Source organism: Apis florea, unplaced genomic scaffold, assembly GCF_048593485.1.
Source record: "Apis florea isolate Af1SG1 unplaced genomic scaffold, ASM4859348v1 contig_3081_pilon, whole genome shotgun sequence".
NCBI classification, from domain to species: domain Eukaryota; kingdom Metazoa; phylum Arthropoda; class Insecta; order Hymenoptera; family Apidae; genus Apis; species Apis florea.
In genome coordinates, this window is record NW_028256703.1 from 1884279 (window position 1) to 1910443 (window position 26165).

The window sequence follows — 26165 nt, forward strand, 5'->3', positions numbered from 1 at the left end:
ATAATATACTGCAATAAGACCATAATCTTCTGTTTTTTTGATTTTAATTTTTAAAATATGAAATATTAATATAATATAAATACATATATATTTAAGCTAAATATGTAATATAGTAATATGTAAATGTGTTTTTATATTGTGTTTTTATATATATGAAATGTTTGTGTTAATATATCACATAAATAATTATGTTGTTTATAAATTTTGAGGAAAAATTCATTCTTATATACTAGATCATGCGAATATAGAACTCAAAACACATATTATTGATATATTCTACAACATGCCATAGGCGTTAATGATAATATGACACATGAAATGGAAAAATAATTTTAATTGTGCAACATAGTGTTATAAAATTGATATATTTTTGTTAATATAATTCTATTAATATATTTAAAAAAATCTCATCACAATATCATAATAGAAACAAAAATTTCAACAATCATTTTATAAATCTCTATCATACTTTCTAATATTTAATGAAGAGAGTGTAAAATTAATTTAGAAGACCTCTTATTAATATCATATAAAAAATGAAAACATTTAATATAAAAAATAATTTATTATTATGTTTTGACATGCAATATAATATAATTCTGAAATCTCTAATTTTTTAATTTAAGAACAATCATAAAAAAATATATTTTTTAAGTTCTATAAAATTCAAAATCATTGAAATGCATGCAGAAAAAAGAAGATAGAATGAAAAAGAGGATATTCGTTTTGCATCTCAAAAAGAAGCAGTTAGATGTTTTATCACATGAAATATTCTATGAATCCATTTATTTGATTAATCAATTAGAAATCATACATACTTTAAAAAATTCGTCGTGACTTTTTCATACCTGCTTATCAAGAGTAGCTTGTAAATCTATTACGCGTGCTGCAGAATCTTGGTCCGTAGGATCGAGACTGCCATTGCTCAGTCTACTTTCAATCTCTGTTGACTTCTCCGTACCTAGTTTTGACTGCTGTTGCTGCTGCTGCTGCTGTTGCAGTTGCTGTTGCTGTTGTTGCTGCGGGCCTGCTGCCTGCTCAGTCTCATTCTGCCCGATCACAACACTACATTCAGAATGCCTCGCTCGCATTGCCTGTCCTGCATCGCCGCGCAATTCCCAACAACTACGTATCTATGCAACTACGTGACTAAACCACTACTGTACACGCTATTGCGAATGCATTCTTATGGATGCAACGATCGAAATGAATGGCAAACAAATGATCAGTTTATCGGTACAGATTTGAACTCTATTAAAAAATGATCGTATGATTTCTTCTGATTGACACATAAAATGTTATGATTTAAAATTGAAATTATTATAAAAAAGAAAAATTGAATGAAACATGAAATAAAATAATTGATAATAAACTATTGTTTTAAATTGTGACATGTGAGAATCATTAATGATCAGATGTGTTTATGATGATACAGAATATAACTTTGTAATCGTTAATAAATCAAGGGCTAAAATCTGTGACCAATAACTTCGAAATCGATTAATATTGAACGCTGAGATTAGAAGCGTTTCACAGATAGAAAGAAAGAGAAAGAGGATCTGATAACGCAAAAATTGAACTTTATCACTCTATGTAAAACAATGTGACTAAGTGAAATATTGAATTATATTAAAACCATGAACATGCATAGTGAAAAGATCGCATAAATACAATTGACAACGTTTAAAAATATCGAACATCCTTTTTCATATATATATATGAATTTTTCATGTATGATGAAGTGATTGTGAAGTATGAGGGAACAGTGTACGTGAAATATTTGTGAAGTGCATTATGCATGAATGTGCAGCAATATAAAATTATTTTTTAACTACCTTATTCTGTTGTTGATTATCTTCCGTTTGTCCGTTTTCCTTGGGCCTATCTTCTATAGTTTTAGGCGCATGTCCACTTAATTTATATTGCTGGAGCTGCAAATTTATTCATATTAGAAATAGTTTATTATTAAAAAAATTATATTTTGATATAATTGTTTTTTAAGAATATGTAAGCTATAATACCTCTTCTTTGGTAATAGCTAATTCTTCTTCCAAACTTGTATTTCTTTCTAATGCAACTCGTAATCGTTCACGTACCTGAAAATTAATCACTATTAAAAATCTATTTCTTATGCTCTCATTAATTTTCAGTAAACAATTATTATGGCTTTCATTATTGCATCTTGGCATAAATTATATTTTTTTCAACCGGTGAATCGTTGCATTTGATCATTTTACAATTACAATTCACCATTCTTTTATTTGGTTCGCTAGAAATGCAACGAGTACCAGTTTCAGGGCTGAACAGGAATTGCGATTCCGTATCCTCCCTCAAGGTTGCCAATGTGTCAATGTCGTCAAACAATGGATCAGAAAGTTCTTACTTTCTCGTCTAAAGCTTTGTGGTGCTCAAACAGACTTTTTAGAGCTTTAAGCACTTCAACTTCGGACGATACTCCAGATTGTGCAGCGGCTTGCCTCTTCACTACAGTCATCCTAAGCGATCGTTCATGTCGGGAGACTAGACATTCCAGATGCTCGAGCAGAAGCTACAGAAGGCAACAGAATCGTCTTAATGAGCAATGTCGACACAAGTATCGGCTTAAATCTATAAAATGCACTAATGGACTGTTCTACATACACGAGTATTATTCCTCTCTGCTTTTAACTCTGATATTTCTTCTTCTCTTTCTAGGATACTTTCGCGTGCTGCAGCAAGCTCCTTCGTCAATTGAGAGAAATCCTAGAATTAAAAATTACTAATTAGACATTAATAAATTTAATTTAACATTTTCATAAAATAATATCAAATAATAAAAGATATTATTTTTTTAAATAAAATTAAAATAAAATAAAAATATTTAATAACAAGGAATTAAAATATTATATATTAATATATTATTATATATAAATATTAATATTAAATGAATAAAAAATTGCTATAAAGAATATATACTGATAAATATATTATATTATATTAATAATAAGTTTTTCAAAATCATTTTTAATGATTCAACAAAAAATAAAGATATATTTTTGATTAGCTGCAATAAAATAGTATTGATTGAAACAAAAATAATTATTTTAAGTAATCAAGTGATCTTAAATCATGTAGAGTTTTAAAGAAATAAACATCAAAACGGTCCAGAATCAATCTCAGTGGGAATCTCGATAGGGAAACTACACTTTCACCTTTTTCATTCAGGCACGTTTTATATACACCTTCGAACGTGTTACTTCCGCTCGACACTCCAGCAGAATGTTAAATCTTTATTTATAAATGCTACTACGATCGATATGGCCTTCCCCGTTGGAATAACATTGATAACTCCTATATACTTTAAAGGAGCAAACAACCCTACAAATTTGCTTGTCTTTAACCCTATCCTTGATTTTACAAAACTTTTGCAACTTTCGTGATTATTGATATTTAAAAAAGTACATAATTATATCTTAAAAAAGAAAAAATTTAAAAAATATGTAATTTCAATTTAATATTATGCAATACCTTGCACAATTATATTGAATAATCAACTGAATCAATTATTACATTTTGACATATTATGTTTTTACATTATATTCAAATATAAAATGTAAAATATTTTGAAAAATGCATTAAAAAAGATGTAAATTAATAAAGAATCAATTAAAATCTATAAAGTAAAACATTTTAAATAAAAAAAACATATTAACAATATTATTGTATGAAAATAAATATTTAATCTTCAACTTAATTGCTATTTATTAATTAATACATTGACAGAATAAGCAATACAATTTCTGTCCATCCAAATATTTAATATTTATATTTAAACACAAATGGTCAATATATTTGTCAATAAGACTAAATTGATTCATTCAGATCTTCATAGAGAGAAAAAAAATCATAATTTTTTTCTACAATTTACAATCATGCAATAAATTGTAATTAAAAGAACAGAACTTTCAATAAATTATATTAGCAATTAAAATTAATTTTTTTATATTAAATGTTTTTATACTAAATGCATATAATTCTATATATTAAAATAAATTTCATCGAAAGAGTATTTAATACATTTATTCTTTAGAATTTTATTGATGTGTTTAAAACGACGAATTAAATATGTGCATAATTAAAAATGATATTTATAAATAATATAAATTTTCCATACAAATGATATATAATGATGATATGACAATTTTTCGAATAGGATAAGAATAATCTCGTAAGAATACAAGTCACAATATAAAAAATTATTCTAAAATTATAAAATTATAAAAGTTTATTATAGGTTATATAACCTTGAAATTAATGAATCAAAAATCTAATTGAATCTATCTTAATTATTTTTGAACTAGATCTATTTTGAGTTTCAAAATTTCAAAATTTTGTTCTTATGATAATTTAAAATGAGACTTATCACTTAGAATTCAAAATTTTCTCCGACTTCTATCCATTGCACTAAATAAGGCAAGAATTACACTTTTTCTTTCTTCACATTAGAAAAGTAAATATTTATTATTATTATATCAGAATTAATGTTTTGATAAAGATCATGCATTTCTAATAAACTGCAACTATAATTCTCATAATATGTTGCACCATACTCATAATAGACGCAAATGTATATCTGCACACGAATTTAAATCCAATCTTAGGCATCATGTTATATAATCGATATCGCGTAGAAATTATCGTTGTTCTGATAGTGTATTATCGACGACGACATCGTGAAGTAACTATAGAATCGATAAATGCACTGATCAGCATTCAGTCTACTATTTATCACAATTTCTGTTTTTTTTTTTTTGATTTTCTGCATTTTTCAAAAAATAATCTGCGTGAGATAATTTCGACTGTTTGAATTTTTGTATTCTATTTACCATGATTCCTTTTCCGTTTTTTGGTTTTTTGCATTTTTTAAAAAGTAATTTGCATGAGATAGTATTCGATTATTTGAATCTTCTTTTTTTTTTCGAAACAATTTAATCTAGAATAAAAAGAATATAAATTTTAATTTTATAAATCAATGATGATTCAAAGCTTTATATTTAAAGAATTAAAATATAATAAACATAACATGATAAGGTAAAACATGTTTTTTTATTTAAGTTCATTTTTAATTTAAAATTTCATTTCAATATGTTTTATAAAATATTGAGAATGTGTTTTTTTAATATTAATACCAAGTTTTTGAAATATAATTGCAGTAAAAACTTTAATGATTAATTTTTTAAATATCGAAGTAAAAAAAAATACTAGTAATAGTAATAGCTTTAAACTTAGAATATGAAAATATTCTAAATGTTTACAATTGTTTATCTTTTTTATGACTTTAATTTTTTTAATTAATTCCATTGTTTCCTAAAAGTCTGAATGTTCTGAATGTTTTTATATTTGTTAACAGGATATTTGTTAACAAAAGAAACTTACAATGATAAAACATTTTCCTTGGCAAAGAAATAATACTTGAAACTTATTACAAAATATTTTCTACTGTCAATTATAAATAACACCACTTTTTTTCTGTTTCTATAAATTACAGAAGTAAATAAAATTAATATACAATGGTATTCGAATTTGAATTTAATCCTATAAAATTACGCATAAATGTTTTCTATAATTATTATTAAAAATATTACTTTCTATAACATCTTATATATTTATTTTTTATAATATTTTCATTGAAATTAAAGTTTGGTATATAATATATTACAGTATTGATATTAGTTCTTATTATAAATATTTTTATATCAAAAATTATATAAAATAATATAAGATCATTAATGTGAGGTTATTTATAATTTCCTAAAACTAGACGTGTGACACCACACGTATACACACCATAAAAATATATAATATATAAAAAATAGTAATAGTAAGTTAAAACATTAACAGTCTACTATAATTAATATAATTTTATCTATGTATGTTTAATTTAAAAAAAAAATTGATGGTCCTAGATTATTATGTAAAGTTTGGTTAATGTGATAATTTTTATTACATTTTTATTATATGTTTTATTATATCTGTTTGATAATTATGATAATTATAATAATTATGCTTATTATCTAGTTTACAACGTCTTTTAAAGATTCTTGGCAACAAGACAATTCCTCTTAATTTTTTGACATTCAATCATAAAAAATAATTAAATTCATTCGTAGCAAGTTTTAATTATACGTTTCGGTTAAACGTTCTACTTTTGTCGACTATAATTACCCGAATTTGTTCGTTCATTTCTTGTGATGTTTGTGATGAATATATAATCATCAGTTTATTTATATACACTGCACGTCCTATTTTCCAATATTCTTCTAACAGTTGTTAACAAAATAATGAACTTGTTGGCTTGCTAAGAATTATTAAGACTCATGCTAAGTTTTTTTTCTATAATTATTATTATCAATTTAGGTGAAACTATATAATATAATAGATGATACAAGTTGATTCAAAATATTTTTAATAATTCAGTTCTGAAATATTTAGAAAAATCTTATAAATTTTGGAAAATCTTGTAAACATCACAATAATATATATTAATTTAAGATTTATATCAGTCTTGACCCAAAATCAAAATAATTCATTTTCTTAGAATCAAATATTCATTTCACAGTTTCTCTATGCGTCATGTCCATATTTTACATTTTATTTACGACAAAAGATTCGCGAGAAATTTTTAAACACAGATTGTACTCATAAATCTCACGACACTATATTTCCATCACAACAAGGAGTCTTTTGATTCAAAAAACTATAAACTTTCCACTAATAACTTCGCGATTTATATTTAGTCAGAGAATGAATAGAGAAAGAATATTTGTACAAAGAAATTTTATCTTCATTGTCAAACAAGGACCAAATTTCGAATCAAAAAGTGAAATCATAAACATCCATTTTAGAAGAAAGAATAAAATGAATAAAATGAAAATTCCAATATATTCACTGACAATTTTTTTATTATTAAACAACTCTACTAAATTTCATTAATTATACTGAACACAAAGTATCGAATAGTAAGATCCTGAGTAAAGAAAAACGACATCACGAACTAAAGAACGGGAACAGGCTGAACGTGCCAGATGCAGACGAAAGCCAAACTCGATTATTGCTCGAGTTGCAATGGGAACCTATAAATAGTAACATTCAACACAGTGTCGAGGATGTTATCGAGTAGTTAAAGCTTACAAACATAAAATTTTGTCTCTGAAAATCTTTGCCAAATAAGTAAAATTTTGAAAGATTAAATTTATTAAAAAAAAAAAAAAAAGAAATAAAATATATATAAGAAAAGAAAAAGGAAAAGAAATAGGAATCAGTAGAGATACAATTAATAAAATATATGTTAATCACTACTCTGTATTCATTAATTATAATAAATATCATTTTTAATCCATTATTCTCATTTAATCATTGTTGTCAGAATTATTATTATTAGTTGAATATTTTTTAAATAATATTCATAGTGTGTTATTTCAATTCATTTTTATATTGTTTGCTTATCATAAAGATATTTCTATATTACCATTTAAAAACATTACTTATTAAATATTATTCTATGGAATACAAAAATAAACATCATTTAGAAATATTAGCTTTTCTAATTATATATAAATTTCACTTCAAAATGACTAAATAAATATAATTAACATGGTCATAGATGAAAGACAACAAAGAAAAAAGAATCATTTATGAAGAAACATCATCTGTTATTTTCTCGAGGTATTTAGTACAGCAGAGGAATCTCTCTGTCTATAACATACTACTATTTTAATGATATGAGCTGGAAACATGTAATGCGCAATACCTGCATAATAATGAGCGACGTCACTTCATTACGTGAATTGATAATAATCTCGTGTTTCAAGATAAAGAAATCATCTTCCATGATTAGTAATTTTACAGTATTCCATCATTTTATTTTTCAATCACTTTTATATAATAATCCAATCTTTATTAATAGATTATTATGTCTTGAAGATAAGAAAAATATTAGATATAAGTATTTATCCTCAATGTTCATTTGCCTCTTTAATATCTAAAAATAAAAAGTAAAAGCAGCATATATATGTATATATATATATAAAACATAAATATTTATTTAATATTCTATAACAAAATTATGTAGAATTGAAAAATTTAAAAGCGAAATATATGTAAACTGAATTCAATAATTTTTACCAAAAATTTCTTACGGATTGGAAAAAGATAAAAAAGTAAAAAGAAAGCAACATGTTCTAGTAAACGGGTGAAAACAAATAGTCGGATAAAAGTGATTCAGAAAGAAAAAGAAATGTGAAGAGGGTGTGATGAGAAGGGGTGAAACACACTCTTACACGTTGGCCCCATCTGAATCATCACTACACGCGAATGGCTTCATTCATACGCGAATTTAAAGTACGTTCACGTGAAGCAAAGTTACGATCTATATCCTCCCTCAATCGATCATTACATATAACCAATGATTCTTTTTCCAATTCGGATTTTCTTCTATCAATAATAATAAATTAAAATTACAGATTTTTAATATTTATATATTGGAAAATATTCCAAAATTTAATTGACATAAAAATTAAATAAAATTACAAATATTTATTTTATATACAATGTGAAATTAAAAAAATTGGAAAATTAAAATTTGAAAATTATAAAAAATTATAAAATTATAAAATTATAAAGTTAATATGATAGAAAAAGAAAAGAAAGTATCTTAAACTTTTTTACTAATCGATCATTTTAAAAATTTATTTAATATTCTATTCAATTCAATTTATATCATCATCATTTTGGAAATTTAAAATTTAATCTCAGAAAAGCTTTACATTATAATATTAAAAATTAAAAAATTTTTTTTTTAAATTTCTACAAATCCATAATTTTTTGATGTATAAATTATGTATAAATTATAATATAAAAATTAAATAATTGCACTACAAAATTCTTGAATATAGGATGACAATTTCTTTTCTTTTTTTAGAATAACTAACTATTTAAAATGTATTAATTTAAAATGTACAGAAGATGTATTGAAAAATAATATTCAATGTATATTGAAATGATCGACAACAACGATGGTTTGTTTAATAACACCTACGAAAAGGAAAGTATTTACCCACGCATCTCATCTAGCAGACATTACAACAGAAATACCAATCTTATGTTCCTTGTTAATTAAACGTGACAGATAGAAGTGATGAATAAGCCGTGATATCTCGAAAAATCATGATTTTTAACTAATATAAAGATGATGTATTTGTTTGGACTATTGAACTTTCTATAAATTTAAAGACTTTAATTATAAAAAAAAATTCTGAATATAAAATATTTTATATGGATTCCTTGTTTCTCAAAGACTTTTTGATTTTGTTTCAAAATTGTTTTGAAACTTAATTTTTTCATAAAATAATCGTATCGACAATTTAATCGCTAGTTTTATTAATTAATTTATTAATTAAATCGATTAATAATCCATTATAATTGTCTTTATTTTTATCTCTGTAAATTTTTATTAAGAGAATCGATTTTTAATAGCTATACATATAATAACTTTTTGTATGTAAATAATTAAGTAATTAATAATAAATAATTAATAATTACTTATGCTCATAAGACATAATGATGAATAATGAAAGACTCTTCTTCTCGTTTGCGATTTTCTAATGTTTCTTCATGAGTGTATCAAATTCCATAAAATATAGTTCTATTTGCTGGAGAACTTACAACGAACAGTTTCCAGAGGAGCATAATATGTACCAGATGTTTACTATTTGGCTTGGTCACTGTGCAAATACGAAGTTTCTTCATCCAACTTCCAGATAATATATCTTGAATTTATCTATAGAAATTTGTAACATTAACTATCTCTTTAAACATAGAGAATTCAAAGAAATAAATAGAAAAAATATGGATAATACATGAAAATATTACATGATGAGAAATATTACAAATTAAAAATTAATCCTTTCATTCCTAAGTTTAAAATATTCGTCCCTGAAGGGATGTAATTACGAGAAGATAATGGAGAAACAGATACCATACGAATCGTCAATGCCAATACGCAGACAGATTCGAGGAATGTGAAGGGAAATCAATAGCTCGAACTTCTCCGACTCAGTGACACAGAATATTAATTCTATTGGTTTACATGCAAAAAGATTAATCAGTACAAATAAGTCGAAGAAATAAAATAAAATATGATAATTTATATAACAAAATGTCATTCGATTTGACATTGTTTATATTTTTGATTAGATTACTATCTTCCAGATTCATTTGCAAAATTAGATTATATAATATTTTAATTTTGATATATTATATCTAAATCATACCATAAAAGATTGAATTTCAAAGTTCTTCATCAACATCATAGAATTTTTAAATAGAAAATAAAAAATGGAAGATTGTATGCTAATTATAACTTTTAAATGTTTCTCAGAAATATTTTCAAGTTCTTACAATCGAATGCGATGAATTTAGCTTGCACATTAATCATATAATCAGATTGTGATAAGTAGATATGAAGTTAACATACTATATATCGTGTCTTGCAAGTACACTTTAAACAGATGGTTCTCAGTCTATATACCTGAAAAAAATGCATTAATGTCATATTAATCATAGTCAATTTAAGAAGCATAAGAAATAAAAGAATACTAAAAATTTTTTATTATTTGAAAATATTGGTATACCGTAAAACAAAATGTTGAAGAAATAAATGGAAGAATAAAAAAAAAAAATCAAGTATCGAAGAAAAACCAAGTGATGAATCGAGTAAAAAAGAAGATAGGTCAACTATGTGGCACTGATTATTGGGAATCTGAAAAATTGGGTCACATTTTATTCGTAGTATGTATAAGAATTTCCTATGAATGTCGAGTCCATCCAATTCTATATCGAGGCCGATTTTCGTTCTTTTCATTCTTTGTTCGCTTGAAACTATCCTATATTGAATACGAAATAATCAAATTTATATAAATTTCGAAAACTAAAATGATAATAATAATAATCTATTCTTGTTCCTTAATGAATTTTAATTTTTAACTAAACTTCATCCAAATTAAATATGAAATTCCTTATTCTATTCCATCCACTTGTACCTTCTATTTTTATCTTCATTCACTATTCCAAAATGTAATGCACAATTTTAAAATCTGTAACTACAAAAGAAAAATCATTAATAAAAGATTAATCGTTTTCAATTAATCAAACATAAGATTCGTGTTTATCACCTAGTTGATTAAATTTCATCTAGATTCAGCTAGACCGATGAGAGGGGCATTGAAAACCGCTGCACACGGCCGAAGGCGGCGGCGTTGCAGCTCGCTGGCGGCGCGCGCGAGTAGAGAGAGCTACTACTACCGAGTAGTGTGTAAAAGGCGAGGTTCATTCATGCGCCGCCGGCCCAGTAAGGTGGGGTGGCTATTGATCGTCGAGCGTATATCGCGTACACCGGTGCATTGCACCCGTTCGCCTCGTCCTAGAAATTTTTACCCCAAACTCTTCCGTGCTGCCTCTCTCTATACCGCGCCTATCTCGATATCATCGCTTCGTTCTTTGTCCTTTCGCCGATTTTCTAACCGGATCTTCTACGCCGATTTCTACCTGCCTTCTGGGACCAAATAATCAGCCCTATTCGGCTGAGGAATCAATAAACTTCCCGGGAGACTCTTTTGAAGCTTTCTAGTACTTCGAAGAGCACTGATTTTTATATGATGCAAGATAAAAATAGTGGTGAATAGTTTTTAATTTACATAATGAATGATATTTGAAAAAAAGCAGGAAATGATTTTGAATTTATTATAGATTATTTGCATATATCTATTATTCCATAGATAATTAAATAAATTATATATAATTGATTTTTTAATTCAGTTTTCGATCATCGAATCAAATTCATATATTTCACAATATCAATTCACATGGCTTTCAATTTTTTTTTTTTTTTTTTTCGTAATATAATTCAACAGAATAATGATTTCCAGTCAACAACATTTCTCGGAGAAAACGATAAAAAATAGGAAAGGAAATGAATAAAAAAAGCAGCAACTCCAAAATGGAATGAGAATTTCCAGGAATTGCAAAACTATTTCACCCCTGAATTTTTTCTCAGCGGAGAGTCGAGACGGCCTAATCGCCTTTTTCGCCTCGCCTCTACGTTCTCCTTTCTCTCTCTTTCTTCACTCCCTTTTGCACCCTAACTTCCGCTGCACGCGCCCGCAGTTTTTTGCAACCTCCTGGCCAGCATTACGCGCCGAAAGTACGAGCGGGTCAGTTTTTTCTTTGCTCAATCGCGGAGTATACATATATATGTGCATGTGCATGAGTATAGGAGTAAGTACAAAGAGAGAGAGAAAAAAGGAACAAGAAGAAGAAAATGAAAAAAAAAAAAAGACAGAGAAAAAAGGTTCCACCCTCGAAAGTTTCTACCTTAGGCTTCTCTCTAGCCTTTTCTGCGCTAGACAGGACGAAACTTTCCGCAGTATTACAAATGAAACGGTCTTTGTGTCGCGTTGCCGCAGCTTCGAGATCGCTCCAAGCATGCTTGGCAGCGAACCCTTTCTTCCGGACAATGTTCCACCAGGATCGTTCCAAATAATGCTGTAATATTCCGACATAACTGGCACTGATTTATGAATAAATACACCGATGATAATCCGTTCAAGATTGATAGGTTGAAGATTCGATTAATCCTTTGTTCTTTAAATGAATATTGATACGATCTTCATTCTGTTTATGGGATTTTTAAAAATCGCCATAATCTTAATATAGAAAAGAAATATCCGGTAATTATTCTTTTATTTTGGATTAAATAAATACTTTAATTATTCAAACAAAATATCAAAAATTCATATTTTTATTTCTTTTATTATTCAATTCTTATTTTTCTCTTCCTATTAAAATTAATAAAAATTAATATTAATATTAAATATTAAAATATAAGATAAAGTAAACTAAATAATAATAAGTTAATACCATTTACATTTAACTATAAAGAATTTTCTTCGATACATCAGGCTGATTTTCGGAATAAAAGAAATCACCATAAAGAAGATATTCGTGTATTTCGATGCAGTTTAGAAACCTAAGAGAAAAAAAGAATTGGTAAGAAAATCGCGGAAGCAATAGATAGAAGCAAAAATCACGTAATATGAGCCGCTCGAGTGACTCTGCCCTTCGTACTCCAATTGCTCTGAGGTAACTTGTAATCCGGACACATTACATCACAATATCCACGCCCAATCTCCATATGAGTAGAACGCAATGCACCGCCAACAAATGTAAAATTTATCTCATAATAAAACAAATATGTTAAAATAATTGATTTTATTTGAAATAATAAATCATATCCTACTTAAATATTGAATTATATAATTCAATTATTCTAATTTTTTCAGCAATTTTTAAAGTAAAATAAAAAATTTCACAAATAATTTTTTAAAGATTAAGAAAAAGGAAATATTTTTTATTTATTATTTTATTTATTTATTTAAAATAAGCAGAGAGAGAGAAATTTAGGTTCAAAGCCAGATCTGTTAGTTAAGAAAGGTCTGAAATACGTGCGAATCAATTAGCAAACATGTTTTACGAGGTTTGTTGGTGGAGGTGTTCGATTTTCTCTTGCTAATCAACTCGAAGCGACGATACTGAAGAATTCGAGTTGTTAGCTACCACTTAACAACTTGATACTCAACACCTTTCAATTTGACGATGAAAAAGAAGAAGGGAAAACCAATGTAGCTGATGTAGGTTTTCAATCATTACATTCATCGTCCTCATTTAATCGATTTAATCGATACAAAGAAGTGGTTGCTTCTTGAAAACAAAATAAAAGAAATTATTTATAATTTAAATTTTATAAGAAAACTATAACGATATTACTTTGCAGTACTTACAATTTAAAAAAGAAGAAGAGGAGACATAGATATTAAAGATATTAAAAGTTCAATTTAATTCAATCTGTCTGATTTACATTAAGAGTCTGAATTAACTGAAATTGGTATTAAAATTGTTCGTCTACAGTGATCTAAATTGAAATGACATATGTTTAAAGAGTGATGAGCATTTATATATATCATTGACACGATATTAAAAAGAATCCTTTTTATTCCTTGATAATAAAATCCTATATATAAAATATAAGTATATTCTTTCTTTTTAAATGAAACTAATTTAACTATTTGATATATATTATATTCGAATATCGTTTGTGAAATTTATAAATTAATTGATCAAATAATATAGAACTAATTAATATAAAATCAACGGAAAGTAAAAATATATGAAAAATAAAATATATTTTCAAGATACTATTATTACTATATTTCTAAGTATGTATGTATGTTTCAATGTCATTTGTCATAGACGAAAGAATCGATAATCTGTTCGAACGTGTACTCGATACATTGCACATTGAAGTAATAACGTGAAATTAATGACGAGACAAGTGACTGACTGCAATTCCAACACACAAGGAACAATTTCCCATCAAGAAAAGAGAATTCTTTGCTTTTATGTTTTTTACGCTATATTGTTCAAAAATTAAATTAAAATTTCGATCCATCTCAAGACTAATTCAGATTCCCTCTTGTATAAAATAATTCATTTTCCTATCGATCTGCTGATTGATTTCATCTTCTTTCATGTATTTTTCTCTACGTTTTATCCTTATTTATAGAACTTCGTCTAAAAAGGAAATTAAACGCTAATTAAAATAGATCAATAGAAGGTATTCTGATAAAAATACATTATACTTTAACCTATTAAAAATATTATAAATTTAACACGAAAAAGAAATATTTATATTATTATTCAATTATAAGTATTATTAAGAAAATAAAAATAAATCAACAAACCTAACAAAAACTTAAAAACCAAAATAATTTGGTTCTATATAATTGAATTAATATTACTAGTCTTAGACATCACAAGTTGCAAATTATCAACGTTATTTCAATGATCAAATTCGATCTTATTAAACATATATTTGATATTATTATTACATCAATATATCTGATAATTTTAATAAATTGCAATAATCAAAATTAAATTGCTACTGGTTTTGCATCGATGGGCATTGTTAATTTATCGGCGCCGTTTTGTTGTTTCATTGTTAATTGCAATTAATTACAAACTCTGAGAGGCCTCGCTGAACTATGACCTGTTAGCTTAGACAAGATTTCATTATGATCACTAGTAACCCTATTACTCTTCTGGTACACGCCCGCAAACACTAATTTAATGTCATTTGTAATCGAAGTCACTTCTTTCCACTTCCTCCTTTTTTTTCTTTTTCTTCTTTCTCTTACAAATTTACTTGTAAATGAGAATAGTTAATAAAACTATAACGAAAGTAGGTCATCGTAGGTTCGTTTCTCTCTTCAGCTCTCATTTATTATCCGTTCTCATTTCATTTTTGTCCTTTGTCTCAGGAATACGTGCCATTGAATCGTGCAGGAAACGAAATTCTGCCATGAAAAAAATACGAAAGGATTTTCAGAAGACTCGACAATATCGAAGAGAGCAAATATAATACAATCATCATAAATTTGTCAAAAATCTCTGCATTTTTTAATTTAATTGAAAAAAAATTCTGTAATATTTTTCCTTCTTTCCAATTTAAAATTAAAATTTTATTAATAAAAATTTAATTAATCAACGAATTTTCTTTTTATAATGTATATAATGTATATAATAAATAAATGATGTTTTTTCTCTACGTATGATGATCAATAAAAAAATACAATATAGTTTCACTTTTATCAATTAAATTTTTCAAAAAATGATTTGTTTCTATTTTTGTTTATCTATCAGTAAAATTGATTTTCAATTATACCATTTATTAGAGGCACCCCGTATAACATGCCGGCGTATACATAAAAGCCAATCGGGCGACGGATGGATCGATATGGCTGTCGGTTTCTCCCTTATTTCATAGATATATCGATGCTCCACATTGTGTTTTTTCTCCTTATGTATTACATTCTCATATTAGATTCACCATACGATGATTTTTCAAGAAAGAAGAAGAAAAAGATAAACGAGATTAAAAAAGTGCAATCTTTATAATCAAATATTCTCCTGAAACGAATCTTTTGATATATTTTAAATTTATTTCGAGTTTAAAATGAATTCTGATTTTCTAAAAGTAGGACAAAAAAATGAGCATTGAGATAAACACGGCTTATCTAAAATACAATTTTTCAATATTCGATATAAAAATGTATAATTGTGAATCACGCTTCATGCAAAAGTTTTGATGAATATTATGACTGATAATTTCTAAAAATCAATATTTGAATATTATCATATGTTTTTGAAATTCAAATTTTGAATTATCATGGAGAAAAATCATATTATTTATCAATGACTTAATAAATCATAGAATAAAATATCACAATATTAGAAAATATATTATATGAATATGAATAAAAAATTTCGGCATGCTCCATATTGTGTAGAAATTTCTATGCAACATTATCACTTCAATGAGCACTTATCGAGATACGGAAAAGTTAGCGATGATAAGAATTCTTTATATCATTATCATCAAGTGCCTAGAAAATACTATAATTTCTCTTTCTATAATATTTCATATTTCACATTCTATTTTACTATATTTAATATAAAATTAATATCAAACTTCTGATACTAAATATTGATTAAAATATATATGATAAAATTTTGATATTATAATAAAAAAAATACAAAAATATTGTAAAATACAAATAACATTCAACAAACAAAGATTATATTAAATGATAAAGTCAATATATTTTCAAAGCTACCTAAGATAATGCGCTGTCGAAGTCAATACAGCTTATACAGATTTTTATTGGATGTTGCCAAACTCTGCAGAAAGTTGTCACGTTTCATCCGCAGCAAAAATTCGATAAATAATTGCCAAGAATTTTCTTCTGGATGAATGCTTGGAAAATCTACATTTTTTTTTTTATTTTTCTTATTTAATATTATAACTTCGACAAATATATTTATTGTAATAAAATTGCTTACAAAATCGCTATATCATAACAGAATTTTCAATTTTTTATATTATTATCTGTATTTTCTCTATTATATTATATAATTATATTATATATCATCGTATATTATATTTTGTTTAAAAAAAAGTTAATATGACAAGATTTTTATCCCTAAATTTATTCCACAAATATAAGAAAAATTTTACGAGAGAAATAGGTGAATAAGACACAGTATTGCGAGAACCTGTATATATACCACCTACAATTTTATATCGAGATCTATGTGTATTTCCGGCGATTTACCGTTATGTGCGTATACAGCTAAGAATTGGACTACAAAATAGATAATATTGCTTCTTCAGATATGTATCACATTTTATATTCGATTATATAAAAATAATTCTTTAATAAATTATCAATAAAAAGACTATTACAAATTTTTCATTAAAGTTACAAAAAAAAATAAATTATAAGAAGAAACATCTCACAGAGAAAAAATGAAAAATAACAGATACAAGAAAATTATTAAAATTATTATATCTATTTTTATAATAATTCATTGATAAATAGCAAAATTATGCCATTATATATAAAGAAACATTCATAGAATTCAGCTTTAAGAATATCAATTATTCGAATTTTCATCTCTTCTAATTTTTTTTAAGTTGTGAAGAAAGAAATGGATAGTTCCTATGTATGTACACCGGTCAAGGAAATAAGTATTGCAATCAGTAACTGCATAACATTGCGTTGCGTCCTTAATCGGTTTCCAAGAAACATGAAATTACCGCGTGTTGGCCTTTTATTTAAACGATCAATTCATTTTTCTTTTTCTTACGCATAATTTTTAGATTTTTATTTTCAAATAATCAATAGATTGATATTTTTATTTAATATCTAGAATATTTGTATATTTTTCAATTTTTTCAAATAAAAATCATTTTATTTTTTACTTTTTTATAAAAATAAATAGTAAAGTTTGAATATATAACGTTATAAAAAATTTTGTTTTGTTTTTACATAATTAAAATTATATTATATTAACAATTTAATTTGATTTTAATCGACTTAATCTAATATCTCACATTTTTCAATGTATATATATACATATATATGGACGATGAATGTTATATGCAATTAAGTGCAATAACTAATAGTTATTCTTCTTTGGGAAAAAGAATTTCGATGATAGATATAAGAATCAATTCGTACGAAACAATCAAAATTATTTTCATATAATTGTGAATCGAAATAAACTATATATACTGATATAATAAATAACTTTGAATTAATAAACTAAATAATCATTGTACTATATTACACTATATAAAAATTCCACCTTAATAAAAATATTCTTATATTAAAAAAAGAGTCCTTTTTTAATCTCTAATATAATAATTTATAATGATGAAAAAGAAAATTATTATTATTATTATTATAGTAATATATGATGAAATGTAAAAAATTAAAAAAAATTATATATAATCCCTTAATCATATTTTAAATAATTTTAGTTTAATCAAAATTTCTTTAATTACAGTTCAAGAAATTTTCTATCTAAAATTCAAAATTTTTTATCTAACGAATAATTAAAATTCAATTTTTATACTTTCAAAATAACAATAATAAAATAAAACTTTATTTATATTCTAAACTAAAAATTTCTTTCTATCTTTCTATAACGTGTCAATTGTCAAACGTTTCTATGATAATCATTACATAAAAGCTTCGATAATTATCTATAATCGGCCATATATTGTATAATTAAAAAAACACTAACGTCGCTCTTAAAATATTTCATAATAAAAAATATATTATTGTTAAGTTTATTATTATATTATATTATATTATATTATATTATATTATATTAATTGAAAAGATTTGTGAAGGAATATATTAAATGAATGAATTAAATCCTGGCTAATAGAACAAATAATTTTTCTAAATAATTTTTATGATAAAAGAAATCATTTGGCTTTATCTTCAGATACAAATATTAATCTATATTTCCTCTTGTTAATCAAATAACAAATTCAACATGTGCTGATTTAACTCTATTGAACCAAATAAATAAATGTTTTATATATATCATTGATATATTATATTATATATAATATATAATATATATATTATATATAATATCAAAATCGCCTCTTTTTCAATTATTATATATTTGCTAAAAAAAACAGTTTTATTAATATACTACGATTCAAGTCATAATTTTATTAATTAATATACTTAAAATATCATAAAGTATTATACATGAATTTTAACACATGTAATTACTCACGTGCATTTATAATCTTCCTTCTTTTATGACATCATTAAATTATTCTTTATCTAGGTTGAGCAATAGAACGAAGAAATGGAAACGGGCAATAAATGCTTGTGTATATGTTAAAATCAAGAAATCACGTGATATAATAATAAATTAATAATAAGAATGATAATGATAAATAACGTCGTTTCAAATAATAAAATTATCTTTATTAAAATAAAATGAAATTAACCTTGAAATAATAATTATAATATTAAAAAATAAAATTGCATCACATTTAAAAGTCTCTATATAAAATTGTAAAGGAAATATATCTTTTAAATCAGATCTTTGATCATTTTTGTTATAAGTATATGTAATATTCTTCGTATCAATATAACACGATTTTATTTATTCGGTTCAAGACACGTTTCAATCATTTATTCTGACGTCTTATATATGGAATAAATCACATTTAACAATTTGTAGATTAAACATACCAACTAATATATAAATAATACCAATTAATATTTTGTCAGTCAATTTAATTCTTTTTAGAAATAATTAAAATATCAAAATATAAATCGATTAATATTAAAAATAAAAAAATAAATATAGTTAATCCTTAAAAATAATGCAATTTGAATATATCCATAACATGTAAATATCTTTTTTGAAAAAGTCAGACCAATCATATAGTTATTTTAAATTCAGCTTCATTATTTTTTATTATATATATAATCCATAAATCATAAATGAATTATATCATGAATGTTGTTATTTACTTGCTAAAATCTCTAATAAAATTATAAAGAATTATTTTATATCATGGATTTCAGTCGCTTAATTAAGAAATAAATAATATACATATGAGTATAATATATGCATATATTACATATTTAAGAATTAACTATATTTTAAACTATTAAGATATACCTGAGGAATATTAGCGTTCAATTGACGATTCAATGAATCTCGTTCCTTCTCCACCTCCTGCAAACGTGCTTCCGTTTCCTGCAACCGTTCCTGGTTTTCGCGCAATGATTCCACCAGTTTGTCTCTTTCGTCAAGCATTGATACCATCAATTGCTCGAAGTTCGCATCTTCACCGGAATATTGCGAACTTCGCTGGCTAATGCTGTCCTCCGCAATAGTAGGCATCACGTCACACATCATATTCCACATTTTGTGTATTCTACTATTTTTTCACCCTCCAGCACACTGAAACTCCACTTCAAATATACACGCAAATGAGAAATAAGAAACAAAATGAGAAACAAACACGCGCGCCGGATATAATATGGACACTCGCGTGCGCGCCAGTGACAACGAAAGCCACCTATCGCTTTCGATATGTATATATATGTATCTTTTAATTTGTCTCGAACTTTTTAATTAATCATTTTCTTAGTCAATTTCATCGTTTGGATGTGTTTCTCTCTCTCTTTCTCTTTCTGTCTTTGATTTATTTGTTTTGAAACTTTCTTTTTGAAGATTTATATTTTTTTTTTTTTCAGTTACACTTTTAATAATTCTAACAATATCTACGAGTCGAAATCCTGATAATGTTATCCTCTTTAAAGAATATACTGTTTAACCAGAAGAAATACTAAAATCCTGAAATTTAGCTTCTCGTGGTTTTTACTCTGTGAAGAATGGAGATCGTTCTTTTTTTGTTTGGTTAACTGATACCTATTGGCAGAAACATTGCTCGAATAATCTCTTAACAGTTCCAAGTTCAACATTACTCGCTCGGTCACTTTCTCACCGTAATTCAAATTCATATCTTGTTTTCAGCATTGGACGATACATTCTTAGCAGCTATTAAATATTGTTTACGGAAGGGAATCAATCGATGTGTCGTTGTGAAGGATCACACGCAGTTAAGACACAGTCGTAGGCAACGAGAATATTTTCCTTAAAAAAAATTAATCAATTCGTAATAAGAGGAAGATTTGATATCCAATATACAAATAGTTTCACTATAAATATATGTACGATTGTTAGATAGCTAAGTCAGTTTTGACAGATCACAAATAGGATCAGTGAACATACACTATGTTACGCACACTTGGATCTCTTATACGTTGATCATACACGCGTATTCTTCCTTTTCCATTTCACTTTTTATCAGAAACGTAAATTAATATTCAATCGAAACAATTCGACACAAAGATAATATCCACAATGCACTTTCTTCTGGAGCCGGGCAGATGAGTCTGACATTCATGAAATATCCGTGAACAGTATAAGAATGATCACTGGACAGGCCACCGTTTACTTTTCACTTCGATTTTATTTAGACAAGATTTCATCCTATCTATTGAATGTATATAACACAAGTAAATTATGAACAGAAAAAATTTTGTTTCAGGGAAGATATATATCGAGGGGAGTTCAGAACACCGCTTATTTTGCCTCGCCGACTATTTCACAATTTATTATCACCATCGGAAACTCGGCCAACGAAACGATTCCGATCGTACGTACAAGTTATGCACGAGGCGCAAGTCAGCGTGCAACAATCGGCATTTCGATGGCATTATCGCGGAAAAGCCGAGTACTGACACACCTACAGTTCGTTCCTACCGCCCAGCCTCTATGCTACTCCATTTCCGATACCGGCGGCCATTTTGCACCGTGACGTCAACCTTCGTCCCCGAAGGTGCGTCCGACTCCGCCCGAATGTCGTACGACTTTCTTTAGCCGTGTTTGCAAATTGCGACAAGATCGATGATCACTTGTAGCGCTACAATTTCAGAATTTTATAGAAGCGCGGGACAATTGAATTAATTTCTTAAATTCCAAATATGTATAATTTATATTAAATAGATTCTACTTAATTATTAAAATATTAAAAAATAGTAACTATTAAAAAGTCCTTAGATATTTATTTAAAGCAATCTATAAATATATATTATAAATATTGAAATGTACAGGATTTAAATCAAAAATTTTTATTTTTAACACTTGAATTCATTTTTCAATAAATAAAAAAATGTATTCCTATAAAGAAGATAGATCATCATATTTTAAAATTTAATTTCTAGTGAATTTTAAAATATATAGAAGCATTTTTTTTTAAGATTGATCGTAACTCAATGTGATAATTTTGATCGACTTAAAAAGAAAAAAATCGGAGACGCTTAATTTTCCAGAAGATGGAGACTGCGCTACAGAGTAGGATGCTGGATAATCAATACCGACCTCCGTGTCGAATGCTGGACCAAGTTATACAATTAAAAAAGATAGAACCAAGCATCATGAAAACAGTAACACATACTTGTACGCCAGGAGCTACGGGTAAGTAGTCATAGCTTCAATTCAATATATCTTTCAAAAATAGAACTTACATCACTCCTAATAAAATGTTAAAAGATCTTTATACTTTTTTGTTAAAAGAAAAAAGTATTTTATTATAAATATCAATTTTTTAAATTCTAAGTATCTCTTTAAATATTATTTTTAATGAATAACAAAAAAATTTATTTCTTTTTAATTATTAATAATCTTTTTTTTCAAAATATATTCAAAATAGAAAGTTTTTATTTTCTTCAAAACATTTCTTTGTTTTACATTTAAATGATGCTTTTGAATGTCCCTATTTCTCGAATTATACTTTATTCGTCCAAGTTGTAGATCTACCTGGCGGCGATTCAATCGAAGATATCGCTGAATCAGTGGATGAACTGCGTGAGAAATTAGCGAACATGAAAAGACTGATGGAAGAGCGAAAAGGCACCACCCTGGGCGAGATTAGCGCAAGAAAGAGAAAAGAGACCTCGGATATCATAGATGGTCATTTTTTATCTTGGATATTTGGCTCAGCACTGATCGTCATCTTGAGTGTTAGTTTTTATGCATTTTACAATCTTTACCATGCAGTTCTAAAAAAATTTCCATCACATCATACGGAATTATAAAGAAACGGTAATTTTTATTTTTGAAAGTATATTTCAATTTTTTTCAATAATTTTTAACTATTATAATAATTTGCAGAATGGACAAATCTCTATAACAAGTTTTAATGAATTTTATGAGTAACAAATTGTTATGCTGATGTTTGCTTTGAATGTATTCTATTGCATTCAATAGAAGACAAACTAAAAAAAATATGTCCAGAAATCTCAAACTTCTTGTATGATTTTCAAGAAGTATGTTGATAAATAGTTTTGTTTTATATAAAAAAAAATGTCCCATGAGATAATATAATGAAATGCGTGGAATAACAGAAGAAATAAGAAAAAATTAAAAGAATAAACAGCAAGGTTCCTTTCGTGTGCACTTAACAAGCTCAACGAACATTTTATAGTATTCTTTCCAAATAAAAAATAATGTTCCTTTTATGTTTATTACAATTTCTCAAGGAACTCTCTATGCTCACGAAAAAAATTTCGAAAAAACTATTACGTTATACATCGGAAAAGAAGCAAGTGCCTTAAAACATCTCTATTTGTTTTAATATGTTCACATGAATGTACAATTCTATGATTATGAAAAAAAAGGCACTCAAAATAAATAGTTTAAACTCTTTTCATTTTTAAGATGAAAAAAATATCTTGAATGAAAAAAATATATTATCTACTTATTCCTTACTTATTTTTATTTTTAATCTCCTACAAATTAATACATTTCAAAAATAAGATCTCATAGAGTATTTTTTTTTTATTCTTTTTTTATGATTTTGCATGAGAAAATTCTATCATCTTTAAATACTGTATTATTTTTTTTACCATTTACATTTGATATCATGCAATATTTAAAGTATAAATTATAAACTTCATATTTTATATTAACCTGTTTTATCTTAAGAAAAAATCATTTTTAAGATATTTAGATTTATAACTAAAATATTAATTAAAATTATTATTTTGATAAACTATTAATTGATTATTAGTTATTAATTGATTATTAATCAATAAAAATAATATTTTGTACTTTGTTTTTGCTTTTGTTTTTGCTTTCTATATAAGAATTAATTTGTATGAATAATCGAAATTCATAAAACTCGAATTAAATTTTTGTTTCAATATTAATTTTTACCATGCATTTGAAAGTAAAAAACTTTCATATCGATCGCTTACTCAAATGTACATATTGTGAATAATAAATAAACATTACAACTCAATCAAAAAACTATTCTCTGACCGTTCAATATTAAATCGATGTTCGATAAAGTAATATTTGATAATGTCTTCTTAATTATTTGTTCTAATTTTCTTTCTTTAATATGAAAAACAATACTGTGAACATTTAATAAAAAATTAATTATTATGCATACAAGAAGACGATAAAATTTTTTTATGGTAAAATGAAATAACTCACACGAGGATGTCTTGATTTCTCAATACTTGAAGCTACAAACATTTAAAAAATCAATTAAAATAATAAAAAGCAAATTTTAAACAAAATAGAAAACTTTATAATAACGTACAGAATAATATTTTTTTATTCTCCAATTCTTTAGAGAAACTATTTAGCATTTTTTGATAGTCTTCTTGTTGCTGTAATTATATTATGAATTATTTTTATATTTTATATGTATCGTCAATTTTAAAACAATCAAAGCACTACCTTTAATACTTCACTTCGAAGAGCTTCTCGTCGAATTGATAAACTTGAAATTTGATTTTGTAACATTCTTACCTATTGAATATAATCATAATATCATAATTCCTTTTATTTCTTTTTTTTCAATAATTATATTATATTATATTATTACGCGAACCTCATCTTCAGTCTTCCGAATATCTTTTTTCAAATCAATCATTAACGAGCGATATCGATCTCGACAAGAAGATGTTTTATTTTCCAAATCAGTCAATACCTTTTCTGCATCTTTTATTTCACATTGCGATTTTTGTAACTATGTGCATAGCAAAACTAATTATATTTCTTTTAGAAAAACTTAATAAAAGATATGTATAGAAAAACAAATTAATTTCTTACCACATGTTCTTTCTCCGTAAGTTTTTCCGTTAATATTTCCAATTTATCATCTACGCTATCACGACTCTGAAATAATCAACATATCATCATTTATAGAAATCGAAAATATAAAAAAAATCGATAATTAAGAAAAATATATAATATAATACGCTAATATGTATATAATTTTTTAATAATAAATTTTAATTAAAAGTGATTTTTTTAACTGACTTCGATCGGAAATTCTTCTTCCACATTTGTATCTTGAGGTACAATCTAAAAAATATAATAATGTATAATTTACATATTGTAGAATACATAAAATCTTAAGATATTGTAAAAAAGAAAAAATTATATTACTAAACTTACATATTTTTTCAATTCTTCTGTTTGAGCGTTATACTTTGTCATAAACAACATTATTGGTTAACATAAAGTATTGTCGATTATAATAAAAGAAAAAAATTCTTACCATAACCAGAAGAAAAGTGACAACGCAATAGATAATGAAGATAAAAATACACGTTATTTTAAAGATGCAGATTGCGAAAAGTATGAACCACATTATAAAGAATTTTGTAGTAATAATTATTCCTAATAAAAATAATTAGTAAAAGTATACGAATAACAATTATAAACGCTTGAATTTATGATAAAAACGATATTAATAAAAACCGAAGATCTAACATCGTTCCCATTTTGAATGATCACTTTATCGAAGAGATTTGAGAATCGAAATCTATCGAAATTTAAATATTTCGATTTATCGTTAAAAAAGTTTTAGCGCGCATTTATAATTATATTAAATATTTAAATATATCCAAAATTGAATTCAATAATTTTAAATTAAATAATTTCAAACAGATCAATTTTGCAAAGATACAATTATTGTATATTAAAATAATAAAAAAATAACTAATATAAAATAATTTCTATTTTTTTCAAAATTTTTAATAATTATAAATTTTATTTTTTATATTTTGATATAAAATATCAAAATATTATATAGTGTTCCTTAA

The 26165-nt window shown here is 25.6% G+C and overlaps 3 protein-coding genes across 22 annotated transcripts in view; 1 reads left to right on the plus strand and 2 right to left on the minus strand.

Annotated features, from left to right (window-relative positions):
* Liprin-alpha (PTPRF interacting protein alpha) overlaps nt 1–21860 on the minus strand; it is a 29329-nt gene extending 7469 nt beyond the window's left edge. For 8 of the 12 annotated variants that reach the window (XM_086908531.1, XM_086908529.1, XM_086908528.1 and 5 more), the window contains exons 1-6: nt 20155–21860; nt 2641–2742; nt 2384–2548; nt 2022–2096; nt 1836–1931; nt 849–1049 (exon numbers count right to left, since the gene is read on the minus strand). In XM_086908531.1, coding sequence (XP_086764657.1) covers nt 849–1049; nt 1836–1931; nt 2022–2096; nt 2384–2548; nt 2641–2742; nt 20155–20403 — 888 coding nt within the window. In that variant the 5' untranslated portion in view covers nt 20404–21860. Of the gene's footprint in view, nt 1–848; nt 1050–1835; nt 1932–2021; nt 2097–2383; nt 2549–2640; nt 2743–3191; nt 4881–9702; nt 9818–10513; nt 10568–10670; nt 10923–20154 lie in introns of those variants that run through there. The other 4 variants (XM_086908538.1, XM_086908537.1, XM_086908536.1 and 1 more) reach the window with 3 other exon arrangements.
* LOC100867896 (uncharacterized) lies at nt 21593–24354 on the plus strand. Of its 4 annotated transcripts, none has more exons than XM_031917004.2 (4): nt 21593–21883; nt 22377–22521; nt 22852–23148; nt 23218–24354. In XM_031917004.2, exons 2-3 carry the CDS (start codon nt 22380–22382, stop codon nt 23139–23141), a joined length of 432 nt encoding a protein of 143 aa, XP_031772864.1. In that variant the 5' UTR covers nt 21593–21883; nt 22377–22379; the 3' UTR covers nt 23142–23148; nt 23218–24354. The 4 variants fall into 4 exon arrangements, with proteins under 4 accessions (XP_031772864.1, XP_003694359.2, XP_086764677.1 ...); XM_003694311.4 differs by having other exon boundaries at nt 22858–23148; XM_086908551.1 differs by having other exon boundaries at nt 22380–22521; nt 22858–23148.
* On the minus strand, nt 23801–25887 carry LOC105735681 (uncharacterized). 6 transcript variants are annotated; one of them, XM_086908545.1, is made up of 9 exons: nt 25619–25887; nt 25516–25548; nt 25378–25422; nt 25168–25233; nt 24947–25084; nt 24793–24864; nt 24653–24722; nt 24544–24575; nt 23801–24461 (listed from the first exon to the last, which is right to left on the minus strand). In XM_086908545.1, exons 1-9 carry the CDS (start codon nt 25709–25711, stop codon nt 24444–24446), a joined length of 567 nt encoding a protein of 188 aa, XP_086764671.1. In that variant the 5' UTR covers nt 25712–25887; the 3' UTR covers nt 23801–24443. The 6 variants fall into 6 exon arrangements, with proteins under 6 accessions (XP_086764671.1, XP_086764673.1, XP_086764675.1 ...); XM_086908547.1 differs by lacking the exon at nt 25516–25548 and having other exon boundaries at nt 25619–25863; XM_012487504.3 differs by lacking the exon at nt 23801–24461 and having other exon boundaries at nt 24467–24575; nt 25619–25873.
* Between the last annotated feature and the right edge of the window lie 278 nt (nt 25888–26165).